Here is a 17,866-nt window from a genome sequence, read left to right as displayed (position 1 = left end):
TTGGACAGACAGAAAATAATCAGCTTTTTTTGTCAAAATTAACTAGCTCTTCTGATAATACTGGTTTATTCCAGAACATGATAGGAATCCGTAATGGAATTAAGCATTAGAGCATGGTGTGGGCTTTTTTTTTTCCCCTTCATTTTGCAGAGAATATCTCTGTGCTGTCACAAACAATGTGACATGGTATATGCCTGCAGCAGAAGCTTCAGCTAGGCAGATCTGCCAGTTCGTCCTTGGAAGAGAGACTTCTTATGCTGAATAAACTGAAGCTCTTGAAGGGCTCTTATGACCAGTTGTGCAGGGCAATAGATGCTTGAGTTTGACTGTTCAGAACTTCAACATTACCTTAGAGAATGCTCTAGAAGAAGCTTCTTTTGAAGCTGGGTAATGAATCACAGTAAATGTCACAGTTTCTGAAGTACTAGATTTGAGTTGTTTCACTTAAACTATGTTGTTGAAGTACATTTTTTGTAAGAAGTCCAATTCTTCAGGTGCCTGATTGAATGCAGAGACGAGTACAAATACAACGTGGAAGCTGTGGAGCTGCTAATCCGCAATCACCTTGTTAACATGCAGCAGTACGACCTTCACTTGGCTCAGGTAAAGAGAATCTGCTCTTGTAGAGGAGGAGGGATGCACTCACTCCACTGTAAGATCTGTGGTTGAACTCTGTCTTTTTCATGTTGACAGTCCATGGAGAATGGCTTGAACTACATGGCTGTGGCATTTGCCATGCAGTTGGTAAAGATCTTGTTGGTGGATGAGAGAAGTGTTGCCCATGTAACAGAAGCAGATCTGTTTCACACCATTGAGACACTCATGAGAATTAATGCTCATTCCAGAGGAAACGCCCCGGAAGGGTGAGGCTATATATAGTATTGTGCAATGTGTTCCTTTTTTTGTGCTCATTCATGATTTGCATATTATATAGGCAATGCTCATATCATTCAGTCATACAGCTTTTAACTTTCCTAAGGCTGCAGTCCTTTCTTAGTTTCAACTGTCACTCTAGCGCAGATGGGCTCATCTTAGTCAAAATAGAGGCAGCTGCAGCAGCATGTGAAACTGAATGCTTAAGCAAGAAAATCTTTCCATGCACTGTAGTCCAAAATTCTGTGCAACTGTGAGAAATTTGTTTGAATTCCTGCTTTAGCTCAAATTTATGCAATATTATTGTCTGTTTAAATCTTACATATTTAGGTGTCACTATGTTAATTTCTTAATTGCAAATAATCCAGTTGGACAGTCCTTTCTGTTTAGAGCTTACAGAGCAATCCTGCACCAGTCTCACATGGTTTATGTATCCACCAGCAAACTGCCCAAGCCATTTGGGTGGCAAATGTTGCCACAAAATACCTGGAAATACCTGTGGGACTTGCGGGCCTCCTGTTGTAAGGTGGAAGCAGTTGTTGCTGGGTTTGAGAAAGACACAGATTAGAGCTTGGAGAACTTTGAATAGCTGTGAGAGCAACCAGCAGCTGGCTGATGGCAGTGGCTGCCATTAGCAACACAGCTGCTAATAGGATGTCACAAAACCAAAGTCCTTTCATCTGCAGTTGGCATGGATAGACTGTCTTCACTGTAGGCTTGGCTTTCACTGCAGCCAAATCCAGTCAGGCCATTCAGTACTGGCATCTCCCTGTCTGGGAGCATTTTAGGGCTTCTGAAGTCTGCAGAAGAGAAGCTGCTTCTAGTCCCTGTGGTGTTTTGTTGCAGCACTCCACTGTACAAATTGGAGTGGAACTTCAAAGCTTATGTGATTTCAGTGTTCCTTCTTTCATCCTAAGTGTATCTGCTTTCATGACTTATTTCTGCTTTTCCAGTGAGGACTGTAAGATAGAAAGTTGTAGTATAAGAAATAAATAATTTGCTTTCTTTCAACTCTCTCTGACTGAGCTTCCAGTTCCTGCACCTTGTGGGGGAGGAGGAATTCTAACCCAACTCTTGCTCTGATCTGTTGCATTAGATTACCCCAGCTGATGGAAGTGGTCCGATCAAACTATGAAGCAATGATTGACCGTGCTCATGGAGGTCCTAATTTCATGATGCATTCAGGAATTTCCCAAGCTTCTGAGTATGATGACCCACCAGGCCTGAGGGAGAAGGCAGAATACCTGCTGAGGGAGTGGGTGAACCTCTACCATTCAGCTGCAGCAGGCCGTGACAGTACCAAAGCATTCTCTGCGTTTGTTGGACAGGTAGAGCTTTTGGAAAGAAAGGTGCTTTTTATTCAACATAAGTAGGGTGTGATGCCCTCCATTTTAAAGTGGTGTTATAAGCTGTTAGGCATCCTTTTGAAAATTTCAGGTGTATGGCAGTTTACTGTCAAAGTTCTGTCTGGTTTTGATGAAGCCCTGTCCTCCACCAAATCATGCTCTTCAGATACTGTAGCAACAGGCTGTCACTTCAGACCATGACTTCTGAGATAAGTTTGGTGGAAAAAGAACTTGAGCTGAAATGGCTCTTGGAAATAGTTCTGTCATGCTCTGTAATGAGCCTTGACTGGTGTTACTCCTTATGAGTAACAGTAAAAGCTCTGACAGTCTACAGGAGGATTTTACCAGTTGAGATTCAGGTAAATTGTTTCAGGTCATGTGGGCAAGGGAATTCTTTTTCAGAATTAAATCATTGATAAGGAAAATCTTGAGACTTCATTAGCTGAAGTGGTGCTTAAATTTAAACAATGTCTAACATCATGTTGGACATGATCCTTTTAATCATTGTTAAAGGACCCTGAAGCACCTTAACAGGTGTGGTGAGCATCACAATACCATTTGCCTTCTAGGTGTGATTGAGGAGGGAGATCCCCTGAGGAGCCCAGCATGTGTGGTAACAAACTCCTGTATTTGCAGGCATCTCCCTAAAACTGTGTTTTTTGCCTGCAGCTCCTTGACTGCAGCTGCAAGAAAGTCCCTGACATGGCCTTTTTGCGTTGTGTTCTCTCTAAGTTTGTGACACTACCACAGATATGCTGCAGACTTTGCAGCTACTAATGAAGAGAAGCTCAGGCTTTAGAGTATGCATGAAGATTGTGACTGATGCAGTGGGTTTTTTTCATTTGATTTTAGTCCTTTTGTACTGGTTATAGACAGCTTTCAGTTGGTCTGACTTCTACTGCATAGAACTTTTTGAATGTTTTTAATAGATATTGTGCTACACATACATCTTAAAGAAATATTTTACTATTTCTGTGATCTCACTTCTTTTACTTTAAAACATGCTTCTAAAGCACACTTTAGTAGAGTACTCACAATACTTAGTACACTTTTGTCCCACTTCACTCTTTATCACACTTGTTTGATTACGTTTTGTACATATTTGATCAGTTTTGAAAAGGCAATTTAGATATATTGAAGTGCAGTGTTTATTTACAATTGTTTCCTTACAGGCTTTAGTAATAAGTGTTAAAGAATATTTTGCAATAACTACATTAAATTAGGTTCTATTACTGAACTCAAGTGGCTGCCAACATGTTGCTTCCTTCCCACAAGTCTGTAGGACAAGAAGAAGGGGGATACCTAAATTCTTTTGGCTTTTTAGGAAAAAAGTTTCTCCAGAAATACTAGAAGTTCTCCACACTGTCTCCAAATTACCTGTTCTGCCGGTTTTATAGCTTTATGTCCACTAGGAGTTTAGATATAAGATGCTTTATTCAAAACCCCCAAGTTTCCTTCAGTGTGCTTTGTTTCATTTTGATGGTTCTAATACTCTGGCTAACAAATAAAATGAGGTCTCTGGGGTTTTTTGTATGTATATTATTAAAACAACTCCCCCATGCAAAGCAAAAAAGCCCACCCAGTCTTTCTCTGTGTGTAATGTTCGTGTAAGGAAAATTTGCTTTCCAAATGCAGTTTGCTTCTACAGAATGGGGCTGCCAGTAGTGGTGATTTCTGAGCTAGGAGCTGGAGTCTGCCATGCCCAGAGCTTGTACTCCTCATGTTCTTCATGCAAGGCTGAGTGCTGGTGGCAGCACGGATGCTGAAACGGGCTGCTCAGCTATGCTGACGGTTGGAAAGATTTGGGATTCAAAAGATTGTATTTGAGAATAAATGTGTTTGCTAAAATTGTGTTGCCACCCTCAAATTGCCTTGCAAACAATTATCTCTCAGGAGAGTATGGGAAAAATTAACTGTTGTGGCAGGCAAGGTGGGTGCTTTGTAAAGGGTGTGTTGTTGGAAATAATTGTAAAATGAGCTGTCTGTGGTTATGGTGCTGACGTCTTTTCCTTTCCTTTCCTGGTTAGATGCACCAGCAGGGGATCCTGAAAACAGATGACCTGATCACCCGTTTTTTCCGTCTCTGCACCGAAATGTGTGTTGAGATCAGCTATCGAGCCCTGGCCGAGCAGCAGCACAACCCTGCAGCCAACCCCACCATGATTCGAGCCAAGTGCTACCACAACCTGGATGCCTTTGTGCGACTCATTGCACTGCTGGTGAAGCACTCTGGGGAGGCAACCAACACAGTCACAAAGATCAACCTCCTGAATAAGGTTGGGAATCCTTCTTGTCCTCGTTGCATTTAAAGTGTGTTGTCAGCTGTACCTTTGATAAACCCGAGGTGCAGACCTTAATGTGGGCAGCTGCTGAAATGTCTGATGAGAACTTAGGTGGGTTGATTACTGATAAACTTTTGAATGAACCACCAAGATGCCAAGTGGCTTTCTTGTTCACAAAGATTTAATCTCAAACCAATCTGAAATTCATCTGTGTGCCTTTAAATGGTCAGCAGCTGTTGTTTTAAGGTTGTTGGTTCCTGAGTGTTTGCCTTCATGTTGTGAGGGTCTTGCCTTTGCTCTTATATTACTTGGGTTATGGCCGGATTGTCTTAGGTAGTCTGAGACCTTCAGATACTGCCCAGTCAGTCATTGTGACTGTGGTCCAAGGGACAAGGAGAGCAAAGCATAGTGGTTGGGAATTGCTGAAACAAATTAGAATATTCATTTATGCAACACTTCCAATAACTAGGATTTTTGGTTCTTGTTAGAATCTACTGATTTTTTTAACTGTTGGTTAAAGTATTATCTGTAGTCTGACTTGCAGAGTAATTCTTGCTGTCTCCACATGTTTTAATCTCTTTAGGTTCTCGGTATTGTGGTGGGAGTTCTTCTGCAAGACCATGATGTTCGGCAGAGTGAGTTTCAGCAGCTTCCTTACCATCGCATCTTCATCATGTTGCTGTTGGAATTAAATGCTCCTGAGCATGTGCTGGAGACCATCAACTTCCAGACACTCACAGCTTTCTGGTATGTATTTGGGATTGACCACAGTGCTCATCCTTTCTTAGTAGGATCAAGGATTTTCACTTAAAGGCTATCTGACTGTTCTTTGTGGTGGCCTCATCACCTTTGGAGTAACTGGTTCTATTGTGGACTGACCACTTGCTTGTTTTAGAGAAGATGACTGGTAAAACCCAAAATGCTCAAATGCCTTTGCTTTTAGGGCTATGTTTTTCCCTCAATGTTATAAAAAGCAATCTTATTGCTGTGCACTTCTAACCTGCTCTAACTTTTCTTTCAGTAACACATTTCACATCCTGAGGCCTACAAAAGCTCCAGGTTTTGTTTATGCCTGGCTGGAACTGATCTCCCATCGGATATTTATTGCAAGAATGCTGGCACATACACCACAGCAGAAGGTGTGGCTGCAGTTTATCTTTTCTGAATTAAAAAGCTCACCCAGGTGTTTATCTGGTGTGGTGCTGATTCACATCTCTTAAAGTGCACTAGTAGCATGGCTGTTCTGTTTTTGTTGTCTTCCATATTCACAGTAACCTAACTGCATGGAGGAGAGTCTGTGTGTCAATAACTATGGAACACAGGGTGAATTAAATTTGATAAAAACATGCCTTTGTCAATGTCTAGAAGAGCTGTAGCCTTCCTTCTGGGCTAAATATTGTTAGCTCAATATGGCATGTTGAGGGTTCTGGAAACACCCATGGCACATGGTGTACAGCTGGAGCCCTTGAAATGAGCTGTGCTGCTCTCAGTGGTTGAGCTGGCAGTTGCTAGCTCTTCATCCAGGTTTATATAAAGATCAATCTAATTATAGTTTTGAAATTAAAGTAACTGGTCTTCATTGCATATTTTCCACCTGCTGTTCTTTTCTTGACAGGGTTGGCCTATGTATGCCCAGTTATTGATCGATCTATTCAAGTACTTGGCTCCTTTCCTTAGAAATGTGGAACTCACCAAACCTATGCAAATTCTTTATAAGGTAAAAAAAATACCAATAATAGATGCTTCCAATCAAAGTAGAGGCATTCTGGCAGCAAAATAGAATTAGCTTGTTTTTTCTAACTTAGCTCTGAGAGTTGAATTTAAATTGTGAGGGAAAGCAGGCTGCCCTCCCAGATTAGTTTCTTTCTGGTAAGGTTAGCCACATGACATAGAATGATGGCTCTGTAAGTTTTTGGACAGTTTCAACAGTTATACACCTTATATTTAATATTTTATTTCACAGGGCACTCTGCGTGTGTTGCTGGTCTTGTTGCATGATTTCCCAGAATTTCTTTGTGACTACCACTATGGGTTCTGTGATGTGATCCCACCTAACTGTATTCAGCTAAGGAATCTGATCCTGAGTGCCTTCCCACGGAACATGAGGCTTCCAGACCCTTTCACCCCCAATCTAAAGGTAGAACTTACTTTAAAGGAGTTTGATAATAGGAAACTTTAATGCTCAAAATACTCTCTATCCAGGTTAATATTATCTAATTTAAATCTTTGGGTATCTGCTAGGTAACTAATTCTGGAATGATTAGGAGGAAACTTTCTCATGCTGCCAAAGCACTGTCCTGTTGCACTTCTCTGCCTGAGCTGTGCAGGGTGATGGGAGCAAACCTGCAGTGCTCATTGTCACTGAAGAAGGCTATTCTTGATTTGTGTGGATGTTTGTGCTTTTTGAAGCTACCAGACTGTCTGAAGTGTAGATGGGGAGATCCCAAAGGCAGTGACTGAATTTCTCTATGGCCTTCACCCCTGAATTTTTTTATCCTCTCAGTTCTTCAAGACATCATGTAATAAGTTTGCATGTTAGATATCAGGTTTTTCTAAAACCTGTAAAAGTCAGGTGTTGCCATTTTATTGATGGAAGGAAGCGTGATGAGCAGCAGTAGTTGATGAAATATTGCTTACAGACATGCTTTTTAATTTGTTCCATTGCTGATGGTTTAGTTGACTGGATTTTCTGTCAACAGGTGGACATGTTAAGTGAGATTAATATTGCTCCACGAATACTCACGAATTTCACTGGAGTGATGCCACCTCAGTTCAAGAAAGACTTGGATTCCTATCTCAAAACCCGCTCTCCAGTCACCTTTTTGTCTGACTTGCGAAGCAACCTACAAGTAAGTTTGAGGTTTTTGAGGTTTCTGTGAGTATTCAATTGAAATAATGTGGCACAAATTATCTCATGGTTCAGCCACCATCCTTTCCTGCAGGAATTTTCTTGGTGTGTTGGCCAGTATGTGTTCCAGGCAGTAGAAAAGCCTGTGAAAATGCACACTCTGAATAAGTCTTCCACTTCCTGATAGGATGTGTTGAAGCCTTTAAGAATCAGATTAAATTCTGATTCCATATAGATTAATTGTTACGGAAATATATGGATCTTCATGCCAATACTTGAAGGGTAAAAAAGGTCAAATTAGCTAAAGCCCAATTCAGAATTGTGGCTAAAACTTCATTTCAGTCACCTCATGGCTTAGCTTGCAGCAGACTTGAGTCTGAAGTTGGAGTTCCTCAGAGAATTGCTTAGACAGAAACATTCACACAAGGGGGATCTTTCTGCCAGCTGGTGAACTCACATTGCCTTACCTGATGTTTTCCTTTAGGCAGAGAGTAAAAACAAATCTGTTGTGTCAACACTTGGCTGGTGTTTTTGAATATATATGTATACACACATGTGTATATATACACTATAATATATGCTCTTTAATACAAGCCGTATTAAAAAAGGCTAAATGCCAAATTGAATTTGTGGATGTCCCAGTGTGTTGTCTTCTGGATAAATCAGTAAGATACTTGCATGCTGTTGTTGTACATGCTGTACCTTTGAGTGCTGAAGGAATATTGACTGTTAATGCTTTTCATATCTTTGCTATTAGGTATCAAATGAACCTGGCAACCGCTACAACATCCAGCTGATTAACGCACTGGTGCTCTACGTAGGTACTCAAGCTATTGCACACATTCACAACAAAGGCAGCACTCCCTCCATGAGCACCATTACCCACTCAGCTCACATGGACATCTTCCAGAACTTGGCAGTAGACCTGGATACTGAAGGTGAGCTGGAAACACTGCTAGTTCATGCAATGTCACGTTTACAGCAAGTGGGCCCTTGCTCTAAAAAGGACATTGAGGTACTGGAATGTGTCCAGTGAAGGACAGCAAGGCCTTTCTAGACAGAAAGGTCTAGAAAACATTTCCTTTGAGAAATGGCTGAGGGATCTGGGTTTGTTCAGTGTTGAGAAGAGGAGACTTGGAGGCCTTGAGCTCTGAAGGTTGTTGTAGTGAATTGGGGGTCTTCTACCATACCTGCAGTGAGAGTACAAGAGGAAATGGCCTTGAGATATTAGAGGGAAGATAGAAATATGAGAAGATTTTTTTGACTGTTAGGGTGGTCTGATATTGGATTAGGCTGCCCAGGAGGTGGTCGAGTTGCCATTCCTGGAGGTGTTTGAGAGGTATCTGGATCTGGTGCTGGGTGATGTGATTTGGTAGTTATGGGGTTACAGGGGTAGTGCTGGGCTTGATGGTCTTGAAGGTCTCTTCCAACCTTGATGATTCTGTGATTTCATGAAGCTGATAGTGAATTCACAGAAATGAATGCTCCATTAGAATACAGGAGCAATGTTCTAATCGGAAGTTCAAATTATTCAAGGGAATTAGAAATGCCTTCAGTGAAAAATAATTGAATTCTTATTTCTGCATCAGCCAGGGTAGATACAGCTTTTACATATCTTCAGTTGGTTTTGTTTCGTGTTCCTCCACAAGGCTGCCAAACATTAATCTCAAGCACTACTGGTTGCTGCTTTATTCCCCTTTGTGTGCAAGGGAAGCAGTGTGTGCTCAGTGTTCTCTCCTGCAGGCCGGTACCTCTTCCTGAACGCCATCGCCAACCAGCTGCGCTACCCCAACAGCCACACCCACTACTTCAGCTGCACCATGCTCTACCTGTTCGCAGAGGCCAACACAGAGGCCATCCAGGAGCAGATCACCAGGTGAGAGGGACGGCGTTTAACTTACCGACATTCAGCTTTTCGCTTTCCTTCCTTCTATATTTTTGATCTTTGAGCTCTAAGTGTTCTTACTTTTGGATTTCAGGGTTCTCTTGGAACGACTGATTGTAAATAGGCCTCATCCCTGGGGTCTCCTTATTACGTTCATTGAGCTCATCAAAAATCCAGCCTTTAAGTTCTGGAACCATGAGTTTGTTCACTGTGCTCCAGAAATTGAGAAGTGAGTATACTTAACCACAGAATCATTAAAATGATATCTCTGAAGCAGTTGAAGCTTGAGTTTTTGGTGCTGTCACAGCATCCATTTGCTGCCATAAATGCATCTACCCTTGCTTTGCTTCTATGTGCAGGTTGTTCCAGTCGGTTGCACAGTGCTGCATGGGGCAGAAGCAGGCCCAGCAAGTAATGGAAGGGACTGGTGCCAGTTAGATGAGCTGCATCCTGCATTGTAAGAGTGCCAGCTTGGAGGTTCCGTCCCATCAACTGACTGAAGACTCCGTAAGGCTCCTCCTGACCTTCCCAGCCCCCTTGATTGGGTAGACACAACAGACCCTGGGTGAAAGTCTTATGTGGGCATGTTCCAAAGTTTGAAACAAATTTTTTGACTTTCGGCCAAACTTCAGAAGATGCTGTGAATATCATTTGAACCTAGTGTAAATACAAGGAACAGAAACATTGTCTGGACTTTTGGGTTTGTGCAAATTGTGTAAAAGGCAGGTGGGTAACTGGTGCCTGTCCATCTTGTAATAAAGGGGCAGCTGCTGATGCCAAGCACTTGTCTGGGGCAGACCTCCTTGTCCTGACATTCCCAGACTCCCAAAGAATATTGAAAAGCCAGTAACTTATTTTTCTTTATGTGAATGGGGGACCTTTAAATCACTAAGTTGTTTTAAAAAAAAAAAAAAAAAAGTGGATGTGTTTAGAATATGGGAATTCTGTGGAGTACAGGAGGGGTGAGGGAGGGGTTAAGGTTCAGTGTTGCTTTCCCCTCACCCTCATTAAATGCTGATAGACAGCAGGTGAAGTGGCAGTCAGAGAATGCCTCCTTTTTGTTGGAGAAGAAACAGGCCCTTTGGGTGAGGGTCAGCTGTTTTCAGTAAATAAACCAGAGACCAGGCCTATAGCTTTTTTTTTTTTTTTTGGACAGTTGTAAATTTTGGAAGATGAGGGGTTAAATCTAGACCTTTTCCCACCCTCCCCTGCGACCACACAGTATAAGTTTGTAAAAAAAAAACTAAAAAAAAAGAAAAAAAAAAGAAAAAATTTAACAAAACAAAAAACCCAAAGGACCAATACAGCCCATTTTGTAAGGATTTTCAATGTTTTGTAAAGTATTGGTCCACGTGTTGTATTTTGTAGCCTTTCTAGTTCTTGGGCTTTAGTTCTCCCACTCTTGTATGTATGCATACTGTAGTTACACATTAAAGTCATGACATGCAGCACGTGCCACTGTGCTTATTCTCTCCAGTTCTGTCCTGGCCAGTTGGTGTCTTCCAAAGCCTGTTCTACCCATCCAAAACCTGTGGTTTTCCAATGTGTTTTGGGCACTGTCTGTTGAAAGCAGCTGGGTTTGTTCTCTAGCATGAGGTCAGTGGGCAGATGTAATGACTGGACAGGGTCTTGCTTTGAAGTGCATCAGAAGGGGCAGTTTTGTGATAACAGAAATGGCTTGGTTGCAAGCTCATGAGCAGAGTGTCTCAGACAGGAGACTGCACTGGAAGGAAGTATGATGGAGTGTAGACAGCCCATCAGTTTCATTTCTAGTGCTTTTCACCCCGCTGTGGTCTCCCTGCAGCAGGAATCTGCCCAAGGTTGTGGTTAGCTGTTGTAAGGGTAGGCAGCTTCAGTGTTGGTAATATTGCAAAGTCCTTTTAACCTAGCAGGTGCTAGGAAATAAGAGGTTTTCACTTCCTTCTTTTTACATAACATCAGCTTGTTAAAGCTAACTGCTTTAGTTGACTGCTGTGGTGTGGGCAGAGAGGTCAGGATTTTCTACTTGGGTTTAAGGGGTTCCATACCTGGCTTTGCATTTGCTGTATAGAGGAAAAAACAGCTCTGAGGGATCACTGAGCCAGCTGTGCCAGTGGCTGGCAGCTCAGAGGGAATTCTTTCTCTTTCTGTTCCAGGCATTAGTCACCTCTGTGGCAAGGAGTAGATTGTGGCTAGGTCCTACAATTCCATGGCATTCCTTTGCCAGGTCAGCAGCTGTACTGAAACTGAGTCTTTTGGAGTTGGATCTGTGAACACAGTTCTCATTTCTTCTTCACTATACTTTTTACTGTGCCTCCCATTCCAATCCCAAGGACACACAGTTCTACATTGTTTTCCAGAAATTGTATGTCTGTTTTTAAATCCCTATGATAAAACAGTACAGCATAAATGACAGCCTCCCATTTGAGGTTTCTCCCATTCAAATGCAAACAGCTCCTGAATTCCAACATCCAATGGGATACAAAAGGATATCTTTTTTAAGGGAAAATCTTTCAAGTCTAATGCCCCAAACCACTGACCAGTGTCTTTTTATGTGGTTGATGCACATCTTGTGTGCAAGCTTTATTGCTCTTAAATCTTGGATAGCTGATACTCCTCTGAGTGTGGTTTCTGAACAGGTAGAATTGGGGTATTAAAATGACTGGCATTCCTGAAGCAACCCAAAGCTAATAAATCTTTCCATGTTTGGCTCTAGCCCTTTTCTAGCTTCCAGCTTAACAGGGTATCTTACTCATCTCGTGCCTGGTTTTAATTGGATTGTTACTAGTTTTGCCTCTTGTGATCTTGTCAGGAGTGCCAGTCACCTACGTGAGAGGAGTCACCCCATCTTCTGTTTTTATGGGTATCTCTTCCTCTCTGGGTCTTTTTGATCCTGTAACATAAACACTTAGGCCCCAGGGCTTTTTCTTTTGGTTTTTGTACTTGGAGCCATCCTTTTTCAAAGGTTCTTTTTGCATTTAATTTACTTAATTCTCTTCCTAATAATGGCATTGGGCATTTGGATATGTACAGAAATTTTATAAAACTCTTTCAATTCCAAATTTGAGTGGCTGGAGAAATGGCTTTATTTCCTTTTTTCCTATGGCTCCAGCTATATATGTGCTTTGTTTACTGAAGGCTTATTTACATCTAGGTTGCTCCTTTATCAGATATTCTACCTTTTCATTTCCCAAATTTATTGTGACCAGGAGTTGTGTTGGGGATTCTGAAGGACAGTGGCAGCTGTGTGAGAGCCTGCTCAAATTCACTATTGTCCATCTGGGAAACCAGAACAAGCTCCCCTCAGTACTGTTAAACAACCCTGTCCCCAAGCACTGCAGGCAGGGCTGTAGCTGAGCTTCATCATGAGTGCAGTGTGGGTTTTGCTTGTCTGCAGTAATTTAAACTGCAGCAGCAGCAACAATCCCCCTGCTCTGAGATGGGGCTTCACACCCTGCTGAAGTAGAGAGCATGGGCTGGGTAAGGAAACTCATTTTTATTAAATAGAGCATGGCCTGTCAAGGATCAGTGTTTTGTCATGCAAAACCAAAGTGAGTTCAGGGTAGAACTACATCAAGCAGAGTGTATATCAAATGCTTAGCCTGTAGCAGCTGTGGAACTGTGACAGTGCTCCTCCAGAGTAGTCTCAAGCTCACACAGAAATACCTTTTGTGGAAATAAAAGGAAATACTTGTTATACTGAGCCTACATGAAGACCAGCTAGATGGGCTTGTACTCCTGATTATGTTCAACATAAAATATGTACAGGTGAAGAGTTTAGTGTTGTCAGCAGGTCCACCTGCCAGATATTTACTCTGAACCTCTCTAAGGTAAGAGTTACCAGCTGGATTTCTGCCCTCTTAATCTGGACAAGGAGCAGCTCTTGCCATAAGCTTCTGATGCTGAATGAGGGAATCCTCTGCTGTTCTGGCAGTGTATGTCTGCCTTCCTAAAACAGCCATAAGCATGGCTGGGGTTTCTTAAGGCTTCTGGAAGAAGGTGGTATTTGTGCTGCAGAGCTCTCAAGGTACAATAAGGCCACTCAAAACCACCTTTGTGCTGTGAAGATACTTCTTTATGTGGAGGTAGCTAAAAATCCATGTGGTGTATGAGGGACAAGTGGACCTGCAGTTAGTCTTGCCATCTGTCCTCTCTTCTGGAGAAGAGATGGCCAGAGGCTGACCTTTCCCCCAGAATCAGGGACTGGCCAGGGACACTGGGGTTTCTATTGTACCAGCTCTAGCAGCTGGTGCAAGATCCTCTTCTGTCCATAGCGCACATGCAGCGCTTGCTGCTCTCTTCGACTCAGTTTCTCATAAGCCTCCTTGTTATTTAGCAAGTCCTGCTCTGCTTTCAGGTCTGCCCCATACGACTCCAGGGTCAGCAGCACACTGTCATAAAGGAGCTTCTTGCAAGGGGTTTTAAGTCGGGAAAGGGCCTCATTTGAAAGGGTAGAGTTTTCCTCTTCATCACTGTCATCTTCCCAGCCATCTTGCTCCTTATACTCCTTGAATTCTTCTTCTGACATGCAGAGCACCTGTAGTGACCCAGGCAAAGGGGTTAAGTCACTGGCAGTGCGAGTACATCAGTAGAACAGAAGAGCCACGTGGAGCAGGTGAGTTATTCCTCAGCTGCACCAAAGATTAAGAGACTAAAACAGGCTTAAATACCTAAGTGCAAGTAATTGTGGGTTAGAAGAACATTAAAACAGTAAATCTGGGTATTGGCAAGTCTTGTAAAGCATCTCAGCTTCACCTACAAAGTTGTGACAGCTTTCTAGAACAGCAGTGGCCATGGAGCCATTCAAGACAAATATGTGAGTACACACTGGATGGCTACTTCAGGAGAGGAAGATGACTTAACAGCATCTAGGAGCTGGGCAGCCACATCCCCTACCACTGTTAGCATAGGATTCTTAGTGCCAGACTGCCTTCAGGTGCTTGTTCCCTTCACTGAGCCATTCTGCACTGCTGATTTGCCCAGCTGCACTCTGTGCTCCCTTTTGCAGCTCTTCTGGCCATTCTTACCTTAAGGGTCACAGACAGCTCTTCCTCTGTCAGCACCTCATCCCAGCCAAGCACAAAGGCACCTTCCTCCCCCACCATCTCTAGCTGGCACAGGAAGTCCCACTGCTCTGAGACCAGCTGCTGCTGCGCTTCACTTTTGGCTCCTGTTTCAAAGACAGCAGAGCTGTGAACACCGGGGAAAGCAGTGGATGGGGAGGGTGAATGGAGAGAGGGAAAGAGACAGAAAACCAAGGTATGGCCCCACCCCCTGAAATGCTGTGGAACAGGCTTATTTTCATGTCATCCCTGTTGAACAGAGATCCCTGCCCCATGCTCTGCCGGGGGCTGGGGTGCCGCTCACGCTGCAGAGCCGCCCTGCGCAGTGTCACCATCTGGATGTCGGCTGTGTCGTGGCTGTTGCCAGGGTAGGGCTCTGCGAAGCCGTACATGTGCAGCAGCTGCCAGTTGGCCATCTGCCCATAGGTGTTAAAGATCTCCTGTCCTTTCTTCACGGGCTGCGTTGTAACCATCCTCAGACAGTGCTGCAAGCAGGGAGAGGAGAGCATCTAAGCTGTGCTGATCCGACTGCTCAACAGGGGCTTTCAGAGAGCTCAGATCTCCCTGAGCTCCTCCTAACCAAACATGCAGCAGGGCTTTGTTTTAACGAGATCCAGGCCAGACTTGCTGCCCTGAGCTGAGACCCCACCTTGCTGTGCCCCCATTCCCAAAAGTTTTACTAAAATAGAACCAAGCTGTGACAATGCCTGGTACAGCAGCTTTACACTCACAGGAGAGTATTCCAGGTTAGCATTGTGGTTGGCCACATGATTCAAAATATCTGCTACAGGCACCATCATGGGAGGATTGGGCCCCTTCTCATCTTCTTCTTCTTCCTCCAAAGGTTCCTGAAAGCTAAGACAAGCCAGTAGTACACGTGGCTGCACAGGGCAAGCTTCACCTTACACTCAGATTCTTGTGCAGCTGCAACCTCTAACACAGCCTGTACTCCTATTTCCTTGTCCGTGCTTCTTCCTGGAGCAGAGCCCTTACTTCTCACCTGTAAGCCATGACAAATGCCACCAGCTCCTTATACAACTCCAGAGTGTGCACTTTGGGGTCAAAGATGTCCGGGTGGGTCTCCATGAAAGGCAAGATGATGGAGTTGTACTCCAGCTGGATGTTAGCTAGATCCTTGTCCACAGCTTCAGGGATGCCTGTGCCCTGCAGGAGCCTTGTTCGCTCTTCTTGAGGCCTGTTGCAAGAAAAACAGGTTCTTCTCCATCTGTGCTAGGGCCAAGGGTCTATAAACTCCTTCTTCCATAAAACTCTCAGCTTCCCCACGCTCTCCAGGTCCTTGTTCTCTAGCTCTGCCTGTAACGTAACGCCAGGAGGGCCCCTCAGGCTCCTGCCACTGCCAGCAAAGTGTTCAGACAGAGGGTTGGGGTCACCCAGCAGGACCACATCCCTTCCCAGGACAGTACTCAGCAGCCCCTGGCCTGTGCCTGCCTTCAGCTGTAAGCCTGAGCCTCCCCAAGCCCCGTTGCTTTCACCTTACCAGAACATGGGGTGGTCCAGGCTCTGGAAGTCCTGCCAGAGGGAGAAATACGGCTGCCAGTGGGAGCTGCTGGCTGTGTACTCGTGGAGCAAGGCCAGCAGGAGAGGGACCCAACCAGACTGGCTCTGCAGGGACTCCTGGGCTACAGAACCAGACAGGATGGAGAAAACCTTAATTGTTCTGCGTTTCAGAACCAAAACCTTATATGACAAGCCTCCATGCCTGTCTTCAGCCTGGAGACAGGGATTGAGCTTTTATTCTGGTTTGTCTTTGTTTGTCCTGAGCTGAACCAGGACCAGAAATGGCTCCTCTGGAGTTACATATGAGCTCTGCCAGGCCTCACGGCCTTGCCCCCCTCAGCCTGAGGCTCTGCATGCCTTCAGGAACCAAGGAACTGTTCTTTTTCTTACCAGTGCTTCAAGGAAAGCAGCATAGTACAGGTGCCTGTCAGTTAGAAGTTGGAGATGTTGCACTGATGGACTTTTCTCCCTGTCCCGCACAGCTCTCAGGGAAGCGAGGGGATGCCCAGCCCTCCCCTTTCCTACCTGGTATCAAACAGCCCTACAGCATCCTGCACAAACCAGAAACGTTCCCGAGGCTTTACCACAGACCCATTTACTCCTTTCCAAGGTACAGCGGACTCGAGTGACACAAGAAGCTTGCACTCACCTTCCTGCAAGAGTGCGTGGATGGAGGTGGTGTGCTGGGACAGCAGCGCCGTGCGAGGGATGGTGAACAGCACCTCTCCCGCCTCCAGCTCCTCGGCGGCCAACATCCCGTACCCCGCCACCGCGCCCTCCCTGCTCAGGCGGACCTGGGGCCGGAGGGAGCGGTGAGGGGCGGAGCGAAGAGACCAGGGCGGACCTAGGGCATTCCCAGGCCGGCCCGCGGTGCCTCACCTTGGGGTTCAGCTCCACCCCAGCCCGCCGGCACCACGCCAGGAACCCGGAGAGGGGGTCAGCACTACACTTCTCCTGGGCGCCGCTCTCGACCGCCGCCTGTGGATGGAAGCATGGGGTGAAGGGGAAGGAGCCATGAGGCCGATCGCGAATCCCTTCAGCGCCGCCGTCCCAAGAGCCGGTGTGTCCCCAGCTCCCCGGGAGCCCCCGGCCTCCCCCGTACCTTGAACCGCTTGGGCGCCGACGCCATGACGCTGCCAACACGTGGTCCCGCACCACGTGGTCCCGCTCGGGCTGTTCCGGGTAGCGGGAGCTCCGCCCCCATGGGCCGGGCTAACGGTGGCCAAAAAGGGACAGAAAGGGCCGGGGGAGACTCGCAGTCCGTCTCTGTAGGGTCCCGCCTCCGAGCACCTCCCTGAAGGCTCTGAGCTCCGTATGGTGCCTCTCTTTGGGCTCCCGGGACCACCACGTGTCTTTCTGCCGGTGTGTCCAGCCCGGGGCCGGTGCACATCGGGGGGCTGCGGTGACTCCGTGGCTGCCGAGGCGCCGCGCACCGGTGCGGTCACAGCTCCAGACATGGGGTAAAAGCAGCTGGCTGTGATTAATCAGGGTAATTAAGCTTGTGCTCTTGTTCAGTCGACACCACACAGACTCCCACCGTACGTACGAGCTCTGATCTCCCCTCCAGGGCCGTCCCGAGGCCGCCGTTCCGCGGCTCATTAGTGCTGTCCCCAGCCCAGCAGAAGGGGGGTGATGCCATCACTGGCTGCTCGAATGAAGCCAGTTAGTGCGCCCCACCGGGCTCACTGCGGGCTGTCCCTGGGGCTCCCCTACCCCGTCTGCAACTGGGTTCGGCTTCCATCTTCAATCCCTTCCGAACTGGGCAAGGCTGGACTGGCAGGGTGGGTTCCCTACGGAGCAAAAGGGTCCCTTTCTGAAGAATGGGGAGGAAGGGCAAGGGAATATGTGGGGTGGCACCTGTAGGTGCTCACCACGGGCTCTGTGTCTCGGTCACCCAAGTCCTGAGCCCCCCTCCCTCCTGCTTTAACGCGGCTCCTGCCAAAGCGCCGCCGGACTCGGATTCGAGCCGGGGCTGCTGCAGCCGCAGAGCGGAGCTCGGAGCCCTGCTCGGCCCCAGCCGGCGCTGCTGCTCCTGCCCCCGGCGGGGCCCTCCTGCCTCCCTCCGGTAGCGG

The 17,866-nt window shown here is 45.9% G+C and overlaps 2 protein-coding genes across 10 annotated transcripts in view; one reads left to right on the top strand and one right to left on the bottom strand.

The window, feature by feature from the left end:
- Nucleotides 1-10,731, top strand: part of CNOT1 (CCR4-NOT transcription complex subunit 1) — a 54,578-nt gene extending 43,847 nt beyond the window's left edge. For 4 of the 8 annotated variants that reach the window (XM_084215336.1, XM_084215337.1, XM_084215335.1 and 1 more), the window contains exons 37-49: nucleotides 495-603; nucleotides 694-863; nucleotides 1,970-2,222; nucleotides 4,247-4,495; nucleotides 5,085-5,248; nucleotides 5,523-5,640; nucleotides 6,117-6,218; nucleotides 6,465-6,638; nucleotides 7,201-7,350; nucleotides 8,107-8,287; nucleotides 9,093-9,225; nucleotides 9,329-9,463; nucleotides 9,594-10,731. In XM_084215336.1, coding sequence (XP_084071462.1) covers nucleotides 495-603; nucleotides 694-863; nucleotides 1,970-2,222; nucleotides 4,247-4,495; nucleotides 5,085-5,248; nucleotides 5,523-5,640; nucleotides 6,117-6,218; nucleotides 6,465-6,638; nucleotides 7,201-7,350; nucleotides 8,107-8,287; nucleotides 9,093-9,225; nucleotides 9,329-9,463; nucleotides 9,594-9,672 — 2,017 coding nt within the window. In that variant the 3' untranslated portion in view covers nucleotides 9,673-10,731. Of the gene's footprint in view, nucleotides 1-494; nucleotides 604-693; nucleotides 864-1,969; nucleotides 2,223-4,246; nucleotides 4,496-5,084; nucleotides 5,249-5,522; nucleotides 5,641-6,116; nucleotides 6,219-6,464; nucleotides 6,639-7,200; nucleotides 7,351-8,106; nucleotides 8,288-9,092; nucleotides 9,226-9,328; nucleotides 9,464-9,593 lie in introns of those variants that run through there. The other 4 variants (XM_084215340.1, XM_084215339.1, XM_084215338.1 and 1 more) reach the window with 2 other exon arrangements.
- A 1,789-nt stretch (nucleotides 10,732-12,520) lies between these two features.
- SETD6 (SET domain containing 6, protein lysine methyltransferase) lies at nucleotides 12,521-16,929 on the bottom strand. 2 transcript variants are annotated; one of them, XM_084215354.1, is made up of 9 exons: nucleotides 16,897-16,929; nucleotides 16,674-16,772; nucleotides 16,444-16,588; nucleotides 15,775-15,916; nucleotides 15,277-15,471; nucleotides 15,008-15,131; nucleotides 14,485-14,761; nucleotides 14,241-14,383; nucleotides 12,521-13,750 (listed from the first exon to the last, which is right to left on the bottom strand). In XM_084215354.1, exons 1-9 carry the CDS (start codon nucleotides 16,921-16,923, stop codon nucleotides 13,439-13,441), a joined length of 1,464 nt encoding a protein of 487 aa, XP_084071480.1. In that variant the 5' UTR covers nucleotides 16,924-16,929; the 3' UTR covers nucleotides 12,521-13,438. The 2 variants fall into 2 exon arrangements, with proteins under 2 accessions (XP_084071480.1, XP_084071481.1); XM_084215355.1 differs by having other exon boundaries at nucleotides 14,581-14,761.
- Nucleotides 16,930-17,866: the final 937 nt, after the last annotated feature.

This window comes from Fringilla coelebs (genome assembly GCF_963513975.1).
Source record: "Fringilla coelebs genome assembly, chromosome: 14".
Taxonomy (NCBI): domain Eukaryota; kingdom Metazoa; phylum Chordata; class Aves; order Passeriformes; family Fringillidae; genus Fringilla; species Fringilla coelebs.
This window is presented reverse-complemented; position numbering and strand designations above follow the sequence as displayed.